Here is a 23,348-nt window from a genome sequence, read left to right on the forward strand (position 1 = left end):
AGGGGGCACTGGAGGAAGGTGTTTTGGGAGTGTGTGTGTGGGGGGTGGAGGGCTGTCACTGCTGTCATCCCAGTGCACTGGCAACCTCGTTGATAACACCAATTCTGGGGACTTAGACAGGGAATAATTCATCAGCCAATGGTGAGGGTTTGCCTGGTGACTCTCTGTGTACAGACAGACATAGTCTTGACAATAAGTCGTGTCCAAAATGTGTGAAAGGAGTTTGTATGGAGAGATGAAGGTGAGAGGGGGGGCAAAATAAGACACACAATTCACACAAGGCTGGAGGAGTGGGTTGGAAACGTAGTGCTTGTTTACAGAAGCCCAGCCCGTGGAAAAACAATGTGTCGGCGTGCCCTCTTAAACTAAAGAGTGCGGCGACAGCAGAGTTTTTAACCAGTCGTAGTCATACCGGCAACATTCCCCCCTGTACCACCTCCCACACGGCCCACTACATGTTGCTGTTTTGGTGTTTTGGAAGGTGGGCTAGAATCAAAGAGAAATGGCATGGAAGTACAGCAAAGCCGTTTGTTGGGTGGACTTTTTATTTTAAAATGAATTTGTTCGAAGGGCATGTATAATGTGCTGCTGTATTAGGGCACTATGTAATGGTTCACCTGCAGGTTAAGACCAGGCATGTTAAAATTATTGCATGATTTTTGGGGGAAAATAAATGCAGATTTTTATTTTTGGGAGATTTTCATGTTTTATATTAGATATTATCAGAAAATACAGATTTTCATTTGGCAAAAAGGCAAATATGTGAAGGAAAAAAAGCTGAATATTCCATGATACATTACATAAATAAGTTTCTTTACATATAATTAGAACATAGAATTAAAAAGGTTCCTATTTCGGAATTTTAAAAGTCAGGTATAAAAATAAATAGGTTGAATGTTTAATATTTGGGCAAAAATATGCATATATTCTAGGTACCATGAATACTTTTTGTCTAATTTTAGGAATAAAAACATTGTAAGAGTAGAGTATTTGTTTTTTGTCAATGATTTGGTTCAATTCCAAACAAATCTTTTAACAGGGCATCAAATTAATTCATGAAGTCAAACCCATAGTGAGAAATTTCCTATCAATTTGTCTTGGCCTCATATTTTCATATATACACAAACCCAGTGGTGTTTAGGCCTTCAGTATCCACTTGAGAAGTTGCCCCCCCAAGGTGGACCCTGTTCCCATTTTGCCACATCAAAATAACAATCAGCATCAACCTTGTGAATTGACAAAAAAGCCTTGTGATTTTGCCTGGGAATAAACAAGGCAAAACAAAAAGAAGACACCCACATATTCCATTTAAGTGGAGATGCCTCATAAAGAGCCAGGGTGCAACTAAGGGGGAGCGTCGACTTACAGCCGTAATTGAGACCGAGAAGCGTCGCGAGCGGCATTGATTTGAATGCCTTCAAAAACAACAAACAGCAACGAGCGGTGTTTCTAAATAGCTATTTGCGTGTGAAGCACTTCCGCAATGCGACGGCTGACAAAAGGAAAAAGGTATAAAAGGAGGGGAAAATGTCAGAGCATTAAAAGACTCGCCCCCGTACCCCCCTGCGCCCGCTACGAGCAAGTGCGGCGGGTTATTCGGATTCCCCCTCTGGAAAACAACACATCCCCGAATGATTAGCACCTTGCTATTTGATGTCAAGCAACAACAACCTGTGTCACGATTCACTCTTTAATACGCTGACAGATTTGATAATAAGCAGACAAATGAGTATTTTGTTTTGGAAAAAATACGCGATTCGATTATGTTCAGCGAGTAGGAAAAAGTCGATAACAAATGCCAGGTTTTTTGTCCTTAATAAAAGGGTGTTTTTGACTTTTTAGATCCACTACCATTAACATATACACAGCCATTGTATTGAAATGAAGCTTATTAATCAGGCTTTGTCTTTATGAAGAGAAACATCGCCTTTTTTGAAGATAAGGGAGAAGGACTGCTTTTTTTTTATTCTTTCCAAAGGTCTGTCGTTTGTCATTTTTCTAATCTTAGGTGAGAATTTTTTTGCATCGTATTCCCAGTCGTGTACACGCAGAAAAAGTACAAAGGTAAATCTTTTAACTTGATACAAACACCATCACAACAGCATCACTGCGCAGGTGTTGGTGTCCTGTCAAATCAAAAAAAAAAAAGAGGAAAGGGATGACATGGATAGATGCGTGGAAAAATAAAACACCAAAAATAAAAATAAATAAATACATTGTCCGTCAGCCATCAAAATGTAATTACATGCACGCATGACAAATGGTATCAGATATGCTAATGAGCTTTGCATAATCCTCTGTGTACATTATCTCATTATAGCAACATGGATTTTATCTTTTTACGAGAAAAATATTTTTTGTGTACTTGTATTTTATTTATTTTTTAAATATCGGAGTATATCTACAAAAAGGCAAAATTATTTTTTAAGAAAAAAGTATATATTGCGGTCATAACATGATGAGAATAAAGCTGTATATTATTAAAAATGTAGCATGGCTCATTATTTATCCATCACCTCATTTAGCCTGATTCAAAAATGAAAAATGTAAACAGGATGAATATAAATTGTGGACTTATTGTTGCCCCTGATCTGACGACTTGATTGGAAATCGCATGTAATTGCATTATTTCTGAAGGATTAAAATCGGGAGTAACTAGGTAAGTAGGGTAACTAGTAACTAGGATGTTAGTTACTTCAGTCTGCAGTGTGCTGTAGCACATTTAAGCTTGTTAGTATTAATTTAAAAGCAAAAAAAGGCTATAATCTAAAGTTTCTTATATATTGTCATACATTCTATGGGGAAAAAGTCCTAATCTCATCAAATTAGCATCACAAAGAGTCCTTAAATTAACTAAAACTCCTACTTAATCGAGACCAGTTTTATGATACAATCTTAAAAGTAATATAACATTACAGGAAAAAGTCATAATCTTAAAAAAGTAAAGCTGTACCTATCACTAGAAAATATCCCATATTTGTAAAAAAATATATACATTTTAGATAAAGTTTGAATGTGAATTGTATGTATTTCTTCCTGGATTTTTGGTTTTGTGTAAGAAACGTGAATTCGTTTTTTGAGCCACTGCTTGACAGGAATATTTTGAAATAAAAAAAAAAAAAGAACAGTTATATTTTTAATGATTTCCAAAGTGTCATGTGTAGTATGGCCATTTGACTGCCCTCCGACTGGTCTTTGTGCCTTTTGCCCGCAGCCACGAGTGACACCAGTACAAATGCAAATAATGGTGTGTGCCAGCAAAGCTGGGGTGAAAAATGTAAACAGTTCGTTAGAAAGAGGGGAATAAAAGGCATATATATGAAAATAATTGAAAAAATACCCAGGGGCAGAGTGTAATGAGGGCCCCTGAAGTTCCGGGCTGTGTTTGGCTAAGCCACACATGGCTGCTGGCATAGCGTGAAGTGCAATTAAGTGTATTCAGTGCACTGTGGCACGTTCCTTCGCTTGCCAGCCAGGGAGAGGAAGAAAAAGAGGACAAAAAAAGAAAATGAAGACCGGGAAGAGGAGCAGCAAATCAAAAAAGAGAGGCCAAATAAGATTTTTTTTCACCGTGATATCAACGACTTTCTCCTCAAAAGTACTAATAAATATAGCTAATAACTTTTGTTCCTGGCTTTGACGGAAAAAACAAGCATTTGTTTTGTTTTTTCTGCCATTTTAATTAAATTCTCAAAAATATACAAACACATACACTATTTTTTTTGAATGTATGTATACAATGTTTGCCCAGGAAAATGATTTTTGAGAATATATTAAATGTACTATTTATGCAATAACGTCAAAAATAAATAACTATACACTATATCTATATATACATACACAAATATATATACACATGTATATATATATATATATATTTATATAATATAAATAAAAAGTATTACATTTTCATTAAAAAGTTATTTCTAAATTCAAGGCAATATTCAGATTTTACTCCAATTTTGTTAGCCTATATGTGAATCTTCAAGACCTGAAAAAAACCTTCTATATCCCAGAAATAAACTAGACTATCATCTTGTATTTTCATATTTCCCCTTTTCATTTCCCTACTCATCTTCGCCATCCACCGTCGAAAGCAAGCGGTGCAACCAACACGCACATCGAATATTTTTCTCCCCGACGCAAGCGAGCACAGTGGGGTGTCGTTTGTTTTATTTCCTCCTTTTTCCTGACTTCTTTCGCTTTGCCGTACCTCTCGCTACCTCACTCGCGCGAGGGGCTACTGTATACCCCCAAAAAAAAGAAAGCGAGCGAGCCTCCTTCGGAGAAAAAGGCGACGGTGGTGGAAAAAAGAGGAGCCGAGCTCCTCAGATAACAGCATGGGGGCCCCTCTCATTAGCTCACAGGTTGGCGCCTTTGGTGGCTTTCCACTCGACGCTTGCATTGTGTTCTCCTTCCATGAAAAAGCAAAAGTGTGTCGCCCAACAACAACAAGGAACGGGAAAAAAAAATCATCAATCACGCAAAAGAGTGAGGTGAGGAGTCTTTTTTTCTTTTTTTTTTTGGCTCATGCATTTACTTTAAGAGATCTATTTCACTTAAAATGACCAACATCTATCAAAGATGGCGTAAACAGCATCCCGAGGGGTGGGGGACGAAGGGGAGCTTTCAAGCTCGTACCTCTGTGATAACAGCGAGCATTTTTTTAAGTCATTTGAGGCCTTAACGAGTGGCCCGAAGACGATGAAGACAGCCGACCGGACAAAAAAAAAAGGAAGCCAATTGAAGGTGTCTTTGATTGAAGGAGCTCTCCGTGGGTGGGGGGGTGCTCTCCTATTAAACCCCATATTAAAATATGGAGGTGCGTCTAATGAAAAATCAAAGGCACCCCACGTTATTCCTTGCCTCCTCGTAGGGACGCGTAAAGGCAAAAAAAAGGAAAGATCGGGGAGGGGGACCGAGGGAGGGCGAGCTTCTACCGCCGCGAAAGACGGGCAGACAGCGTGGGTTTGCGGGAGGGAATCGATAGAAACGAGCCGTCGGGGGTCGGAAATAGGGGGAAGGCTTCTGGGGGGAAAAAAGACGGCCTCCCCGGGTCAGCACCAGAGAGGAAGGTGAGATTAGAGCAAAGTGGAGGAGGGATTTTCCAACGGGGGATGTGGGCTACCTGGCAAGCCCGCCAACCAAGCGGCCTATTAGCCTGTGGCTACCTACATAAGGTTCAGTCAACACCCCCCCCTAACCCAACTTCTTCCTTCCCGCACAACCCCCCTCCCACCTTTTTTTGTCAAAAAAGGAAAGAAAAAAGGAAAGAAAGAAATACCTTCACTTTTAACCCGTTCCTACGCTTTGGAAGGAGGCTCACTTCTGACCTCCATTTGTGATTCATTTTTTGTTTGATGTCTATTCTCAGGCTCTTATCTAAAATTGAAAACTGTCATAAAAAAAAGGAAAGCTAGACACAAAAGGCAGACAAGATGCTGTGGTTGCTTGTGTAGGGGGGGTTTAGTTTTAATGTTGAATTAGAGGGTTAAAAGCTATATTTCATCTTCCAAACAAATGACGAGGGGGATGTAAAAGCATCTTTTTGGGGGGCTATAAGAAGTTTTCATTACAAAATATACTGAAACCCCTGTTTTTCTAACACAAAAGTACTTTGAACTCTTCTTTAGATAACCAAGTTAAAATAGACAGCTTTTTATGGGGAAAAAAATATTAGAATAAAACATATTACCATATATTAACTTTAAAGATTTTTGGTTTTTCAAATACAGTTACATACATTTTTTTTTCTAAATGATTATTACTTAAAACACAATTTTTATATATATATATATATATATATATATATATATATATATATATATATATATATATATATATATATATATATATATATATATATATGGCTCACTTTTGACCTCCATTTGTGATTCATTTTTGTTTTATGTCTGTTCTCTGTCTCTTATCTAAAATTGAAAACTGTCCCCCCCCAAAAAAGGAAGAAAGAAAAGCTAGACAAAGACAGGCAAGTCGGGCTGTGGTGCGTACGTGCAGTGGACATCCACTCTGCGAAAGACTATCTTGCCTTTTCTTGTAACGTGACCATTGTCGCTCGCCAATAGTGGAATTTATTAGCATAAGAATACCGCGGGACACACATCGAGACTTTGCCAGATCATTATCGCTTTATATTGAGCTGTTACTTTGTTATTTCACATGGTGGGGGACATACTCACACGCTGAATAGATGCCCCCCAACACACGCACACACACATAAATCCACTTTGAAAACTCCAACACTCACCCTGCCTGAACTACACGATGACTATTTTTGTCTGGGAATGCACAATAAGAGCAAAAAAATGTAAATTTCATAAACAGGATGCAGTGTTGTTGTAATCATCAATGAAAAGTGTTTAAAAAATACCAGAGTGCTTTCAAAAACATGTGTTATGCATTGGCAAACACACTTTAAGGCTAGATATAGTTGACTATACTGTAACTCATATTTGTTGACTTTAATGTAAGTCATATATAAAATACAGATGGTGACGCCAAAGTCACTTTAGACTATTTTAAGCTGAAAAGTAAAACCCTTAACAATATTGTTTAATGTGTCTGTGTAGAGCCACGGATAACCAAAAATAAAAATGTACTTAGAAACTCAGCATTTTCAAAGTATTTTGTAACATTTGGCTGCTCTAATCTAATTACTCATAGGCAGTTTATTATGCATTTAGTGTTAGCAAAACGACTAACAATAAGTGCATAAACCATTATCAAATACTACCAAAACTCTTATGAATACTACAAGAATGCAAACATCTTTTAGAATAGAGCAATTAATTCATAAAGTTTCGCCTATGTGTGATCAAATTGGTGGTGCATTATACTTTAGGCTTAAAATATTATATTATAATCAATTTCTCATTCGAAACATTTAAGATGAGAGGCTTGGAACCACTAGAATAAAAATAATAATAAAAAATACTACTAGATGATACTCAGTTTATCTATTCCTTTTTAAAAATGCCATTGCCATTCAAAAACACAACCAGAACAGCCAACGATTCATAATATATTTCATTAATACTTCATGAATCCCCCCCCCATACTTAAGCCAGTCTGGCTGAAAAAAAAAAACATTGTCACCTATTCTAGTACCCGGTTGTCAGCACATCACTAGGGAGCGGGTGTCACATGTCACTTCTGGTTTACGGCATTACGCGGGACGGGCTGTAGACACCGGGGGTAGGATGGCGAAGAAGAAGAAAGTGTTGTGGTAGAAGGGTGGGGGGGTGGAGGGAGGTAGAGGAAGGGGATGTTATCATATCATCGCCCTACGTCTTTATGTTTCCCTCCCTTATTATCTGCAACCCCCCCTTTTCCACAACTCACGGTGAGTCACTCAATCACACGAGCCCTGAGGACAGTGAGGGGACCCTGGGAGGGCCTTTTTTTTTTGGCGTATCCAGACGACGAGCATCTGAAAGCTATACTGATCGCTGTCACTGAGTGTGTGTGTGAATGTGTGCGTCTGACTTTGGAGGGGAGGGTACAAAGATAAGCCATAGAGGAGATGATAACGGTTAGTAAGTGAAGGGAAAAATAAAAAAAATAGGGGTAGGTGGCCTATTTGGTTTAAATCATGGGTTGCCATTGACAACGATAGACGTCCTAAAGGGATGGGATGACTGTTGGCGTCCATGGCGGGGAATGAATTGCGTGTTGGCGTGATGAGATCAGGTGATTGATCCTATGTAAGACATGACTTCAGGATAAAAAAAAAAACGCTGGCAAAATAGCATCAATTGATTCGTCATAATTAATTTTTATGTGTGCTTTCGTTATCATTTTCAATGTATATGACTTTTTTCCTTAATTTTCTTTTAAGCTTGAAAATACAATGCTATTTTTAAATATATTAATAACTAAACTAAATAAAATAGATGAGTGAATGAAAATTATTCAATTAGAGTAAAAAAAATGTTCTGATAAACTATATTATAGGTCACTTTTAATCAGGGTTAATATACTTTTAGCCTGTCATGCAATAATCAATGTAACAACACCCAACTTTTTATCATCCACTAAAAAAAAAAAACAGTGCTGACCTTAAATTCCAATTTAATGAATAAGGATTCTTTCCATGTATGTTTTGACTATAGCAACATTTTTCCAAGAAGAGCCACTTATTTTCTACATTATCTAAATACAATTCAGTGTCCTTGAAAGTCAGTGATTGGATTCTAAAGCTATAACCGGTAATTTTAATTAATTATGAGTATTAAAAGGATACTAGAAGGTGGTTTGTTACAGAAGGAAAGTTTCCGACCATTAAAATTAATGCTAACGCAAGAAAATGTCCTTCAACCCTGGTTTGACCCTTTGCTGCTGTTTAGCTGTAAAACCCAGCAAAAGAAATGAATTCATCACGAACGGGGCTAAGAAAAAAAGAAAGGGGCTTATCCACTAACTTGTGTGTCGCTTAAGATGAGCACCCGACGTGACAAATCCGCAAAAAAAGGGACGAGACGGAAGTGTACGACAACAAGATCCATTTGTTTACATCTTAAATCTGTCTTTTTCATGGCGAGCTACGATTGCTTCGTCTTTGGTGTCACTGATGGGGTTACTAGAAGCATGAAAAGAGTCAATCTGCTTTGGCTCCTCATCCGAATTAGAACAAGTAAGGCGGGAGTGATTGGGGGTGTTGTAAAAGCACCCGACTCTTGTCAGTTTGTCATGTCCGTCGCATTTTGACGAGAACTGAGGTCAAAATGACGAGAGGCCTTCATTACGGATTACAACAATGTGACTATGTAATAATGCTGAAAGGACATCTCAGCTTTAAAAAAAAAAAAAAAAAACGCATTGAAAACTTTCTGTTTCTTGGTCAAGCCTTTGCAACCTTGACTCGTCCCTAACCGTTAATTAAAAAAAAAATGCCTGTGAATATTCATGCCTTAAATAACCGAACAACACAACACTGCCAACATCTCAAGAGTGTGGCTTTGTGAGTGAAGACAAAATAACACAGCTCACGCAATAAAATGGAACCTCGAACAAAATAGGACAGGGGAAGGCTAAAAGTTGGATATAATTTTACGGGAATACACAAAAAGAGATCCCCCCCCAAGAGAGTGGGCAAACATGTTCATTCATTGCCTATAATGTCTTTCTCAGAAGAGAAATTGCAGATTTTTTGGAGTATTTTTCACCCTAATAAGCAAGTTTGTCATTTATCATATTTTATGGCATATTGGCCGCCTCCACGTATAAGCCGTACCCTTAAAATTGCCATAAAATGGTTGAATTTTACGATTTCTCTCGTATAAGATGACACCTTATTCACAATTTTTACCTCCAAATACATGGTTTAAATAAGGAGTACAAATTTCAACACTATTTCAACAAGTCTCTGGGTGCAATAATAGCATGGGATGGATCCACATTATGCAGGTATGAAGACTGATATTTTAATGATCAACTGCAAAATCTTCGATCAGCCTCAACAACTATTAGAACATGCTTACATGGTAAACGCTACAAACCCATGAATTAAGGCTACTCGTGTTTGGCCAATCAGAGCACGTTTAAATACCGGTAAAAGGTAAAATGAAGCCACCCTGAGCGAGCAATGGAAAGTACAAGTAAGTGAGTTTTTTTTCACGTTATATGCAAGATACGGTTATTTTTTCCTTGAATTTCATCCATTGACCGTATCGGCCCTATTATCTTGCTTTATGGCATTTTGTCTTTGTCGCCGTGCATGTCAAGTCTAATTTGTGCATACTATATTAACCCTACCCTTGATTCAGTCATCTTTTTTTGTTACAAATACGGCTTATATGCGAGAAAATACGGTACAAAAATAATTGTTAACGTTCTATCAAGACTTCATTAAATGGCGACTTATTACTACATGCATAAGATGTTATCCCATTCTATGCAATGGGATAAAAAGGCTCTCTGTTCATTATTAACTTTACAAGGCAATCACTGCCATAATACTACTTTACCTCGATCTCTTCACGAAGAACATTCACCTATGTCCAGTCAATCGTTCACTGATATCATTGGCGACCATTCAAGGGGATTCATTAAACACATAGCGTGATGTTCAGCCCATTTGAAAAGCCAAAGTTAAGGTCACGGATGAAACTGATAAAGCACAAAATAGAAACGAGTATACAAAAAAAAAGTGTGTTGTGGAGTTTGCATCAACACTATTCACCTCATCCATCTAGCAGGCAAATAAAGTGTTCCGTTTTTCAAGGTTGGGCTTTGGAAAGGCATTAATTATCTCCCTAGGCAGACACTGGGAGTCTTTCTATTTGCTTTTTTTTTTAATTTCAAAAATGAAAAGGCACAGTCACGGATCCCACTTGACCGTGACGGAAACGCTAAACAACAGAAGTGAGGAAAAGGGGTAGGTGAACATGATGACGTACACAATGCGACAGAGGCCTCATTGAAGTGGAGTAGGTAAGTATGTCGGGGTTGTGGGGCGGGCATTTAGGAATAAACTCATACAATAAAGCCAAGACAACATGGATGGAAATAATGACTCTGAATTGAAAAGAAGCATCTGGATGAAAAGGGATAACGCTCACAAAGTGTGGCGTTTCCACGGTTCGAAGCGAAGGTGATCGATGAAATCCCACGACTTATTGTGAGAAGGAAAATAGCGGCCCACTTCTCATACGACACCGCCTTGACCATTGCCAGATTCTATTTCCCTCTTTGGCGGTGTTTATTATTAAGATTCCATACATTCCCCATATTTAATAGCTGTCAATGAACCTTCACTTGAGTCAAGGATACATAACAATAACAAGTAGCCTTATTAACTCGTTATCTGTAATTTTTTGCTGCCGTCAATGGGAGTGAATGAGTTTGCTTGTGAAACCAAGTGTTTCCCAATTTGACCGAGTGTCAAATGAATGAAGAGAAATGATCTATCGCAAGGACATTGACATGACGTTATTATATCAAATTTTTCATACAAAGAAAGGGGGGATCAAGCAAGGCAATAAGAGGATGTATTTTATGATTAGACATCAAAATGGAGCAGAGGCATTTAGTAAATGGAACCCAATATTGTCCTTGTCATGAACCTCCCCATTTTGGGGGGCAATTCATGGAGTAATGTCGCCACCAGCTGGAAAACCAAATCAAATACTAGAGGAAACATTGTTTCTATATAGTAATTAAGTTTATAAATGAATCAAACTAATTAGACCAACTTGAATACAGTCAATATTAAAATGTCATTTTAAAAATCATTTCTGAATGCCTTTCTTTAAATTGATTTAATTTATTTTGTATTATAACCATGTATTATCTATATTCAACCATTATTTTATTTTTATTTATTCATAATCTCTGAAAACCATTACATATTTTTTTTTAGAAATTATTAAAACTTTTAGTCATCACTACTTTGCTGCAATAAATTAAGATTGGACAAAATTGTAGAATTTTAAATGGATTTTTTCTACATAAAAATAATATAGGTGAATTGTTGTTACTATAATTAGATTACTTTGAAATCAGAACAGTTTAGATGTCAAAAGCTATTCTGTTTTTGACACCTAATCATTTTGAAAGCAAAAAAAAAATGAAGTGTTATTCCTAAGACGCAGCAGACATCTGCGGACCCCCGTCGTCCCCGCTGGGACACACCGACAGGCTCCTTTGAACGTGGCGGTCTCTGTTTACCCGAGAAATTTGATGGGATTAAGCCAACGTTCGGCCTCCTCTTTGCTTGATCAAAGTGACGGTTGAGAGGTGTGGGGTTTCTCTGAAAACCACATCCGTTTTGGGGGGGGTTTATGACACACTAAGTCAGTCATTCTCAAAGTATTGTGCAGAGGCGCCCTCTTGAGGTAGACAGTAAAATATCTGCTCGTCCACAGTTCAGTTGTATTTAACTTTTTCGCTTTCTTACATATCCCATCAAGTCCCAAAACGACAATTAACCTACCTGTTGTTTCTGTTGAGTTATCAAATATAAAACAGTTGTTTTCAGTGAATGATCATATTTACAAGTTGAATTAATATCAGGCTTTAACACAATTTGTCAGGCATGTTTGGTTTGAATCGGGGATACAAAAATTCAGTTTTCACAATCAAATTTACGATTTTTTTGTTTGTGTGGGTCCATAATGTTGATATATTTATTTAGAGTAGAAAATAAACAGTTGTAAATTATGATGTCCTGAAAAAAGGGGTCAAACTACATATAAAGGAAAGCTAAATTTAGGCCCAGGTTTTATAGGATTACTAAAATATCATAGAAAACTTGCATTTTAAATAATTCCCTATTCAAACTACTCTGAGCTCATTTTTTTTTGGTAAACGATTCATAAAAGTAGAGTACTTACAAAGTCCTTCTCCAGCTTTTCCACTTCTTGCTTGTAGCTTTTCAGACGGCTGTTGTACATGCCTCGACTTGGTATCGGGATCTCGCGCACTTCCAGGTCCATCTGCTCCAACTATGAAGAAATACCAAATACAATTTTACCCACAAAAAACAATTATAACTCAAACTAACAATGTACTTGAATAAAATCATGGCATTTCAGTTATGGAATATGCTAAAATTCCCATTCTCCCAACAACAGTGATGCCTTGAGCTACAAATATGAAGTCCCATTAAAGTTAATGAAAAATAAAGTGATTTTTTCCTCCATATAAATGAATAGAAAACCTACCTCAAATTCTCACTTGCATCTCAAGAGAAAATGTGGAAAAAAATTAAACAATTCTCCATCAACACACTGATATTATACTGTAAAACTATATTATTTATCCATTCAGGGTTGATAGTATTGGACATCCATCACTGCCAGTCCTTTCAGCTCAAACAGATTGGACATATTTCACCAGTAACGACAGTGAATCACTACTACTTCTTTTATAAACTTTCCACCTTGAAATTCTGCAACCCATTTTATTTGACAAGCAATTTTCTATTTACATATGGCGTGCCACAAACAAGACAGCTCTGAAAATAGTCAACTATCACCAAACGACAAAACTGGCAAGCTGTTAATTAAGCGTGTTTCCATATAGATCAGAAAGCGGCGTCACTCATCATCCGACGGCGAAAGTTCTGACAGAAAAAACACGTACACAAAAATTCATGGCAATGCGGTGCAAGTGTATTTGATGCGTAACTAAGGCGGATGTTTTGACTAATCACGGTGACATAACAAGACAATTTGTCTCTTGTCGGGCTCGTTTGCATGAGGCCTCCCACTCGCAGATAACGGCTTGAAACGTGTCATGGTGGGTGTCACTTAAAAAAAAACACACATACACACACAGGAATATTAGCGGGAGTATAATCACGCAAAAACCGAAGCCTCCTCAAAGTCTGATGCGACGTTCGTTATTTAGGAAATGGAAATGAGCGATCAAAGACGTACCAACTCTCTGACTTCTTCAAGCTGTTTGTCGACATTTAGAACCAGCTGTGTCTTCTCCTCTGAAAAGGAAGAAGAGAACACATATTGATCAGGGAACGGCGCTTCATGACAAGAGCCGCCACAAAAGGTGCCAATAGTGGTGGCGGCCTGGGGCGGAGAATGGAAAAGCACAACACCAGGACACATTTGAAGATATATTTATTCACACGCCGTCGTGTTTGTGCGTGACGCCTCGTAGTTATTGGGGTGTGCCAGAGAGGCTTTTTTTAGCTGGCGAGACAGCTCCAGCGGAAACGTCTCATCTCACAGCTTCAAAATGGCCTCACATTTGTTCAGCTTGTGACAATGTACCATATTTTCCGCAATATATACAGCGCACCTGACTATAGGGCGCATATTGATTTATTTATAATGTGCATCCGATTTTATGGTGCAATATCGTCGTTAGAGAAAATTCTTTAGGGTGCGCCTTATAGTGCGGAAAATACGGGAATTCATTGTGAATAAAAACATGATAATTTTTTATCTGTTTCAATTAGAGTTACCCTCATCAAATATATTGCAAGCGAGTTCAAATCCGGGGTGGCACGGAGGGTGAGTGGTTGGGGCGTCGGCCTCACAGTGGGGGTCCTGGGTTCAAATCCAGGTCAGTCCACCTGTGTGGAGTTTACATGTTCTCCCAGGGCCTGCGTGGGTTTTCTCTGGGTACTTTGGTTTCCTCCAACATTCCAAAGACATGCAGGGTAGGCTGATTGTCCCTAGGTATGAGTCTGCCCTTGTGCCCTGTGATTGATTGGCTGGCCATCAGTTCAGGGTGTCCGCCACCTTGTGCCCAAAGTTGCAAAAGAAGTCATAAACGTGCATGACAGTCAAGTTGCACATTGTAATAAAGCCTAATAGGGTGATGCTTTGAATTAGTTTGCTTTGGCGGAATTCTTCCATGTTTGATTTGGCAGAATTCTTCTGTGTGCTTATTGGTTGTTTCTTTACAATCATTCATTCAGATTTGTATCATTTACCTGTTTTGGTGGATGATCTACATTATTTTTCTCAAAATTAATGGATATGCTGATTCTTGTTGGGTAAAATGTTTGTTAGACACTTGGTAGGATTGGATGTGATCAAAGTGTGTGACACTTGAAGTTTTTCAGTAGAGAAAGAGTCGAGGTTGTATAGGCATTAGGCAACACAAAGATTTTTATAAACCACGTTTTAGATGAACATAATTTGATTATAAAGCCATGGACTTATAGGATCTGCCTGCTATCATTCGCTAGCCTTGTCAACCGATGGTCATCATAGCAATCACTTACCTCCAGCCAATTTGGGAATTCTGCCGATTTTGTTGGTTAATTCAGCCGTAACCGTCCCAAAGTCTTGCTCGTAGGTTTCGAAATCAGAAGACATTTTGTAGGATGCGTTTAATGGGGGCGATCTCTTGGGTTTCAAGCTCAGAATAATAAAAACAACGGCTCAAGGCTGGTTCTCCTTTTTGTCACAGTGAAATATGTCCGGTGCAGTATTGCACCTTGCTTGGCTTAACTTGCCTTTTCAACAACAGTAAGATGAATAATAAAGTATTTATAATACATTATAATGTATTATTTTATGTTTGGATCTAATTTCCCTGTTTTTGAACGTCCGATTCTATTTTTAAAAGAATAAAAACAACTAAAAATAAGAGCAACCTTAAGAAGAATTCGGAGGAAAAATATGGCAAGATAGTAGTTCCTATCACTATACAGCGGAACCAAATAGTAGGAGAAAAACAAGGAAGTGGACGTGTTTTGTGACTGCTTACGTATTCATTCACATTTTAACGCAAACGATCGCGCTATTGGTGCTCTGAAAGGTGCGTGAGTTGCGTCATAATGTGCGCGTTATGGTGATCATATCATAAATTTTGTATAGACGAGTGTCTTGATCTGGCTGCTGACGAGCTAACCGGTAAGCTAGTATTGATGATAAATAACTGTATAATGTGACCTGCTTCATTTGACAAAATGCGTTTTTCTTTTATTTGTGAGCTTGTTTTTGGACTAAGACATGGTTCTCGTTTTATGAAAATTGTTTAGAGAGTGCATGTGTTTACAGTGTTTCCTCTATTTTCATCAGCTGGGTCAGGGGTAGGGAACCTATGGCTCGGAAGCCACATGTGGCTCTTTTGATGGGTGTATATATGGCTCTCCGCCTTATTAAATCATACTTTTCTTCATTAGACTCTTCTGCATGCATATTCTCATTGATACTCATTGATTAGCAACAGTGAAATAATGTTCTCAAAATAATTCAGCCTTTTTTTATTTTCCAGATAATAATCAATACATAATATTAATAACTAATCAATAAATTAGTTGTCAATATAATATTGAAATATTAGCATCATTGTATTATCACTAAGTCTTTTTTTTATTTCTTCTTCTTCCTAGATGGGGACTCCATGTGCACCAGTAATGAATGCTGCAAACATTCCTGCCGAGTAGGAATGCCACACAGAATGCCATGTTAATTCCAAAACAATCGCATTCCCATCTTAACAAAAGTAGACGTGTCAAAATATGTGCACCGTCCTTACTGCTGATTTTGCAAGATAACACAAAGTAACCCCCTCAGACGCTTACACACATCAAATTATCCCCACTACGTTCATTATGAACATGGTGTCGTGGGAGAACTTCCATGAAGTGCGCCGGTTGTGCCACTGGGGGCCCATCATCGCCCTTTCTGTCATAGCCGTGTGCTCCACTATGGCAATGTTGGATTCCGTCCTCTGGTACTGGCCTTTGGACACGGCCGGCGGGAGCATTAACTTTATCATGCTCATCAATTGGACTGTCCTCATCCTCTACAACTACTTCAATGCTATGTTCATAGGCCCAGGCTACATTCCCCTTACTTGGAAGCCTGTGAGTAATACCTTTTCTGAGAATCAAGGCGGGATTTAGCATTCTCTGTTAATCTGTGTATATACATGCAATTTCCAAACAGGAGAATGAAGAGGACACCCAGTACTTGCAGTATTGCAAAGTATGTCAATCTTACAAGGCCCCAAGGTCCCACCATTGCCGCAAGTGTAACAGGTAACCTATTGACATTTCTTAATCACAATTAGATTTCAAAATATTTTTTCTAATATAGGTGTGTGATGAAAATGGACCACCACTGCCCCTGGATTAACAACTGTTGTGGCCACCAGAACCACGCTTACTTCACCAGCTTTCTACTGTTGGCTCCGTTGGGGTGTTTGCACGCCACAGTGATTTTTACCATGACTATGTACACGCAGATGTATGAGAGGGTGAGCACACTATATTTTTATTACAGTAATTCCTGGCAATGATTGTTTATGATGATGTCCGGTTCTGCAGATCTCATTTGGTTGGAGCACGGTGAAGATTGACATGAGCGCCGTGCGTCATAGGCAGCCTGTCATACCGTTTAGCGTCAGTGCCTTCGCCGCCACCCTCTTCGCCTTAGGCCTGGCGCTCGGGACCACCATTGCTGTGGGCATGCTTTTTGTCATACAGGTACAGTAACTACATAGGGCTGGACATATTGGAGATAAATGTTGACTTATTTTTTTCAATTTACCAGTAATTTTAATGAAATGGATAGGATCCGTCACCCCTGAGACCATTGTGATTATAAGCATAATAGACAACGTATTTATTAATCAACATTAATAATTTATTATACATTTTTAAATAAATCAAATTATTGCAAGAGCAATTAAATTACAGTCCACAAGGTGGCAGAAGGATATGTTTGGGTGGTGCACTATGAATATTTCTTTCAAATTTAAATGTGTCATAATCTACACATTTAATGTCCTTTTTGTGTTTTTAGATAAAAGTCATCATTCGAAACAAAACTTCAATAGAGTCCTGGATCGAGGAAAAGGTCCGGGTTGTTTCCCTTTGTGCTTTTTTGTTGTTGCTTTGTTCTTGTGTGATGCAACACAGATCCAAAATTGCTGAATTGGTTTCACTGTTTGCACTCAGAGTACATTTCTATTTTTTATAAACGATATTAAAAATGTATATTTATTAAGCAACACACAAGATCATATTATGACAACATAAACAAAGCTTGAGATGTAAAGAACAAGCAAAATCATACCAGCAAAACATACTTTTTTTGTCCAGGCCAAAGACAGAATACAGCACTACCAAACCGGAGAGGAGTTTATCTTCCCTTACGACCTCGGCAGCCGTTGGCTCAACTTCAAGGAGGTCTTCACATGGTCAGGATTGCCCAAGGGAAATGGCCTATGGTGGCCCGTCCATCCCAAGTGTCACCAGCACACCTTAACGGTCAGCCTCTTTTATTCAAACACACAAATATTTGCCTTTTCTTTTATTCTACTATTATCCTTTGGACACAGATCGAGCAGCTGAAACAGAAGACTGACAAACGTGTCCGAAGCGTAAGTATTTCTAAATGGGAGCGCCATTTTGCCCAGTGTGCAAAATTAGTAGAAATAACAACAATGGTGTTATGACTCCATCAGCAGGTGCAATACCGTGCGGTGGAGGACTACAATGGCGCTTGCTGTCCCGTTACCAAGGGTATCCAAACCTTTTTCCGGACCCCTTGCACAGAGGAACCCAGAATACCTCTACAGCGGGGGGACACCATTCTAGCAACTCGTGGCACCAAGTAAGAATAAAAAATTAATGATTATGTGTCAATTTCATGATGAAATAAGCATCTGATTTTTCCTACTTTAGATGGTGGATGTATGGAGACAAAGTCTTAAGCGAGGAGCAAACAAAAGGTAAAAACTAAATGTTTTACTGCCATCATTTGGCATATTTCTGCAATTGCATTGTTTGTTGACAAATTCTTCAATAAAAATGTCTAAACTATGTTGTTGTTTTTTTAGTGGGAGAGCGTATTCGTGGATGGTTTCCACGACGATGCGTGGAGAAGTGCCATTACGACACAGCGGCTGTTGACAACGCCGGCGATAAGAAAGTCAACTAATGCAGTTGTGCATACTATATATGCTGATGTCACTCTCAGTGCTGTGTACACAACTGCATATTCTTGTCGACACACATTTTTATATTGACTTGAATTTATACAACATATAAATGATGGGGAAAGGCCTTGTAATATTACGAAGCATAAATGATGTCAGTGAAAGAAGAGTCTGAATTTCAACGGGGCTTTAATGTGACTGCCTAAGATATTTCACTTGAATTCTGTTTATTACGTGTGCCAATGTTGTGGATTTTTGCTAATTATGCAATTTGCCTCTGCTAAACCCAGCCGGCCAAACCCCGGGGCAAAATTAATGCAAATCTTTTTATTACTGTAGCCCATTAGTGCTTGATTTGTCTTTTTTTCTCTTTGCCTCAAAATAAAATGAAAATTCTCAACATAATTGTGGTTTTAAAATATAGTATATACAAATGAAATATATGGGAACCATACAGAACTATAAATCTTGAGCCTATTTGTATTGTTTCTTAAGCACTTTTTCTGTCAATGGCACTAAAGAACTCCATATCCCAAGAGCCATTGCGTATTTTTCTAACCAATCAGGTCACACAGGTCTGACGTGCCCTCCCCAGCCAACCTTCCTTCATGAGTCGCTGTGTAATTGTATCAAAACAATTGCTTAACCATTTGGGTGATCTCGTCAAACATTCTCCATTCTTAAAGGTGTGATCGCTACACTACAATTAGCAGGTAAGTTCAAAGACTTACAATTTTCAAAGACACCCATTTGTTCGGTTTTCCTGACGTCGGGCCAACCTTGCTAGGTGTTTACACGACCAACCAATCTGACAGTTGGCTCAGGATGATGACATTATAGTGATGCTAGTTTTGCTAACATGACGCCTCATTGACGGGATCCCGGCAATGATTTATGGATCTTAAACATTATAAGAGGGTGGTCTTTAGTTATCCTTGAAATAAAATAAAAAACCAGAACAATGTCGCTGGTAGAGGAAGTGGTGAGACATTGAAGTAATAAGCAGCTCCTATAAACTGGGTTCCCCTTAGCAACCACTTATCACTGTTTAATCAGTAACCATGGTTACGTGAAACAGTAATGGCTCAGTTATTCACTAACTTTGTGCGATTCTCCAGATGATTACATTACTATTTTCAGTATAGATGTGGATTTAGGGTGTTCTCCCATCTTTATCCAAGTGCTGTTTCCACATCAATACATGTGAAGATTCAAATAGTTTTGTAAAGGGGTTATTTTTTCCCCAATAAAGCTTATTTTCTCCCTTTTGTGACTTTTAGAGACAATCACAAACCTTTTCAAACCATAAACTAACCAAACTGAATGTGTTCTTTTTTGTCTTGCCTCCTTACATCCTTTTTTGCTCCGGCTGTTACCACGACAACAGCATCTGGAACCATGTCAATGTTCAGCACAGGTATCCTGGTACTGACGTCGCCCCTGCATAGCATTCGCATTGCCCCCGTACTCAGCTCGGCCGCCCAATCAGTGGAACGCACTCTCTACGTCCACTTACACCCAGGACTTAACCTGAGTGGCGGTAGCCAATCACGGCCGGTCTTCATCCCACCCGCCGTTGACCTCTGTTCACTCATTACGCGACTGTACAGCAAAGCAGCTGATGTATGCGCTCACCTAGACGTCCGGGTTCTGCTCACTAATATCAACCCCCCGTCCGGCCCCTTCCCCACGCCCCAGTTTCTGTCCCACCCTCCCGAGGTGTTGCTCACGGATTTCCCCCTGCAAGACCCCACGCAGACCCACCAGGTGACGCAGTGTTTGCAGGGATATGCCGGACGCTGCTATGCCTGCCGGCCCGGCCTCCCGTCAGTGTTGCTCCACTCGCAGATGGCCGCTCGGCAGGAGGAGTCGTTAGTGGAAGCCAATCGGCTAGAAGATGGGAAATCTTTGGAGATGTACCCCGACGTGGTGGTAGGCGGCACTTTTGATCGCCTACACGGGGCCCATAAGACCCTCCTCAACATGTCGTGCTTGCTCGCCACCAGACGACTCCTCATCGGGGTGTCCGACGAAGGAATGCTGAAAAGTAGGAAAGCAACTGCAAATATTTTGCCAATTATATTTTAAATCAATTGATTATTAGCCAATTTAACTCATTTTTTGGGTGTGTAGTCCAAAACTGATCCCAATTTTTATCTTTTAGATACTTGTTTTATATTATTATACCTTTTTTTTTACAAAAACAAATGATAAAATAAAAGAAGATAATATTAACATGATCAAATTTGAACGAAAGAAGCTAAAATGCAATGTGTGTCCAAGAAAACTATTTTTTCAACAATATTAAATGGCTGTATCCAAGCAATTAATTCTAAAAATCTTAAAAATACTATATCTGATACAATGTATCTCCCTTTTCATTAAAAAAAAAAAAATATTCCACAGAAAAAGTGTTAAAGGAGCTCATCCAGCCGTACGACCTCCGTGTGGAAAGAATCCAGGAGTTCCTACGGGACGTCAAGCCCTCCTTGCAAGTGGAAATCGTACCTTTGGGCGACCCATTCGGGGTCTCCGTGGTGGATCCCCTTCTACGCTGTATCGTGGTTAGCGAAGAGACCCGCAAGGGGGGCGAGGCTGTCAACAGAAAACGCATTGAGAATGTAAATATAAAACCTCATAAGATACACTGACTACATTTAACATTCTTTTTCCCCTTTTAAAAATCAGGGTCTTCCTCCTTTGGTTCTTCATGAGATCCAACTGCTCAAGGATGTGCATCACACTGAGACGGAAGAAGAGAAAATTAGTTCATCGAGCCTTCGTTCTCGCTTGCTGGGAACACTTCTCATCCCACCCAAAGTAGGTCCAATGAATGGTCTGAAATGCCGTTGATCTTTTTAAAATGCTCAGGCTGACACGTTTTTCTGTCTTTGGTGAGATAGGACACGCCTCATTTGTCTCTGAGACCGTATGTGATCGGGTTGACGGGCGGGAGCGGCAGTGGGAAGACTTCAGTGGCTAAGCGGCTCGAGAAGTTGGGAGCAGTTCGCATTGACTGCGACAAACTGGGCCACCAAGTGTACGAGACGGGCACGGCCGCTTACCACCGTGTCGTCGAAGAGTTTGGATCAGGTGTGCTTTGTTTCCCCCATCCTTGCCTCGTGGGAAATATTGTATTTCATTTTTGACTTTTGATTACTTTTAGATATTCTCAATCAAGACAAAAGCATCAACAGACGAATCTTGGGGAAGAAAGTGTTTGGGAAACAGGTAGCCAATCATTTTGAAGTATGTTTGTTAGCCCTTCTGATTCATTCTTCCTTCTTTAGGATAGATTGAAGGCATTAACGGACATTGTGTGGCCTGAAATTGCGCTTCTTGTTGATGATGTCATCAGTCAAGCCAGGGAAGAAGGTACAATTCTGTTTCATTTATGACCACATGGCCAATGTATAGTACTATATATAATGGTGATACATTTTTGCAGGGAAGGATGTATGCGTAGTTGATGCAGCGGTCCTTCTGGAGGCGGGCTGGACGAACATGGTCCATGAAGTGTGGGTGACCATCATCCCCGAGGAGGAGGCACGTAAATAACTTTGTTAATGATAAGCCAATCGTAGTTCAAAGGGCGATTGCATTTTTTAAAATATATTTATGTTTGTTTGGTTAAATGGATGCATATTTGTTCATCTTCTATATGCTGTGTTTATTGTTTGTATTTATAAAGTAGGTGAATTGTGATTTTTTTAGAGCATTTTTATAAGGGAATTTTTACATTTTGAGGTGGTTGTACCCGTGTACTATGGATTTTTAATCCAATGTTTTTTTTTTTTAAATAGGTTTTGAAAATGTGTTATATTGTATTACTTTTTGGGGCAACAACTAGAAATATCATAGTAAATTGTACTTACCTCTGTCAGTCAAACATGAGCTTTGTATTTAATTGTATTGAATTGAATGGGTTTTTTGTCAGTGAATGTCCCATTTGTGATAGTAATGACTTTTTCTCCCTGGTTTTTATAGGCAGTTACCCGCATAACAAAGCGAGACAACGTAGCACCAGAAGACGCCCTGCACCGTCTGCGCAGCCAGGGCTCGGATACTCAACGACTGGAGCACGCCAATGTAGTTCTTAGCACACTGTGGGAGCCTGAAACCACACAGCAACAGGTGACCCACTCCACAAAGTTTTCAAATAGTTCTCCTTTACAAAGTATCCAAAACTTTCTACATGCACCATACCACATTTTATGTCATAAATATATACCCCTTTCCATTTTAAAGGTACTAAAAGCATGGAACCTCCTACAAAAGAGGATGCAGCAGAGGCGTGGAGACCGGTAGAACAATTCAGAATCAGAATGGTATCATCAAGACATTTCAGTGCCTCTTATGCTGCATCAATGGAAAGTTGTGCCTGCAACATCCAACCACGTCAACCCAGGTTTACCCACTATCACATAGTTATGGAATCCTGTATTTTGGATCAAATACTTTGGGTATTTGACACCCTTGATTTTTACAGACAAATGCCAGGTCAGATTTTGACAGTTTATACATTATAATAGTGCAAGAAATGATGGAAAGATGGCAGAAAGACTATAAATGGTTGTTACGACTAGAAAATTACTAGGTGAATTTGCCATTTTGTGTCAGTGCCTTTCACACAGTACTCAGATTTTTAACAATAATAGTTTATTTATGCGGGAAATAAGTATGCAGGGCTTCGATATGGTATAGCTGCAGGTATTTTTAAAGAAAAGACTACATGAAAAAAGTATTAAGACATGATTGTGAGGTCTCATCTAAATGAATTATTAGGGTTAAAGGGGAACAGAATATCTCACTGGGAAAGGTGTACATTTATAATTGTTAGTTTTTTTCTTTTTTGTTGTGTCATGAATGACCTTTAATAAACACTTGCCTTATTTAGACAAGACATGTAATATTTCTTTCTTTTTTTTAAGCCATGTCTACTTTCCTATAGGATAATTTGACTA

The 23,348-nt window shown here is 38.9% G+C and overlaps 3 protein-coding genes across 8 annotated transcripts in view; 2 read left to right on the plus strand and 1 right to left on the minus strand.

Moving 5' to 3' along the window:
• Nucleotides 1-15,158, minus strand: part of vti1a (vesicle transport through interaction with t-SNAREs 1A) — an 86,376-nt gene extending 71,218 nt beyond the window's left edge. For 2 of the 4 annotated variants that reach the window (XM_077738686.1, XM_077738688.1), the window contains exons 1-3: nucleotides 14,714-15,152; nucleotides 13,401-13,459; nucleotides 12,354-12,464 (exon numbers count right to left, since the gene is read on the minus strand). In XM_077738686.1, the coding sequence (XP_077594812.1) occupies nucleotides 12,354-12,464; nucleotides 13,401-13,459; nucleotides 14,714-14,807 (264 nt within the window). In that variant the 5' untranslated portion in view covers nucleotides 14,808-15,152. Of the gene's footprint in view, nucleotides 1-12,353; nucleotides 12,465-13,400; nucleotides 13,460-14,713 lie in introns of all 4 variants that reach the window. The other 2 variants (XM_077738687.1, XM_077738685.1) reach the window with 2 other exon arrangements.
• On the plus strand, nucleotides 15,128-18,789 carry zdhhc6 (zDHHC palmitoyltransferase 6). 3 transcript variants are annotated; one of them, XM_077738683.1, is made up of 11 exons: nucleotides 15,128-15,252; nucleotides 15,830-16,306; nucleotides 16,389-16,480; nucleotides 16,539-16,698; nucleotides 16,769-16,927; nucleotides 17,247-17,300; nucleotides 17,546-17,713; nucleotides 17,785-17,826; nucleotides 17,911-18,059; nucleotides 18,131-18,177; nucleotides 18,286-18,789. In XM_077738683.1, the coding sequence occupies exons 2-11, from the start codon at nucleotides 16,052-16,054 to the stop codon at nucleotides 18,384-18,386; spliced, it is 1,227 nt and encodes a 408-aa protein (XP_077594809.1). In that variant the 5' UTR covers nucleotides 15,128-15,252; nucleotides 15,830-16,051; the 3' UTR covers nucleotides 18,387-18,789. The 3 variants fall into 3 exon arrangements, with proteins under 3 accessions (XP_077594809.1, XP_077594810.1, XP_077594808.1); XM_077738684.1 differs by having other exon boundaries at nucleotides 15,135-15,347; nucleotides 17,914-18,059; XM_077738682.1 differs by having other exon boundaries at nucleotides 15,136-15,347.
• A 163-nt stretch (nucleotides 18,790-18,952) lies between these two features.
• On the plus strand, nucleotides 18,953-23,285 carry coasy (CoA synthase). Its single transcript, XM_077738689.1, has 10 exons — nucleotides 18,953-19,097; nucleotides 19,772-20,431; nucleotides 20,791-21,005; nucleotides 21,073-21,204; nucleotides 21,288-21,477; nucleotides 21,551-21,615; nucleotides 21,675-21,759; nucleotides 21,833-21,934; nucleotides 22,376-22,518; nucleotides 22,633-23,285. The coding sequence occupies exons 2-10, from the start codon at nucleotides 19,783-19,785 to the stop codon at nucleotides 22,690-22,692; spliced, it is 1,641 nt and encodes a 546-aa protein (XP_077594815.1). The 5' UTR covers nucleotides 18,953-19,097; nucleotides 19,772-19,782; the 3' UTR covers nucleotides 22,693-23,285.
• The last annotated feature ends 63 nt before the right edge of the window (nucleotides 23,286-23,348 follow it).

Source organism: Stigmatopora nigra, chromosome 18, assembly GCF_051989575.1.
Source record: "Stigmatopora nigra isolate UIUO_SnigA chromosome 18, RoL_Snig_1.1, whole genome shotgun sequence".
Lineage (NCBI taxonomy): Eukaryota > Metazoa > Chordata > Actinopteri > Syngnathiformes > Syngnathidae > Stigmatopora > Stigmatopora nigra.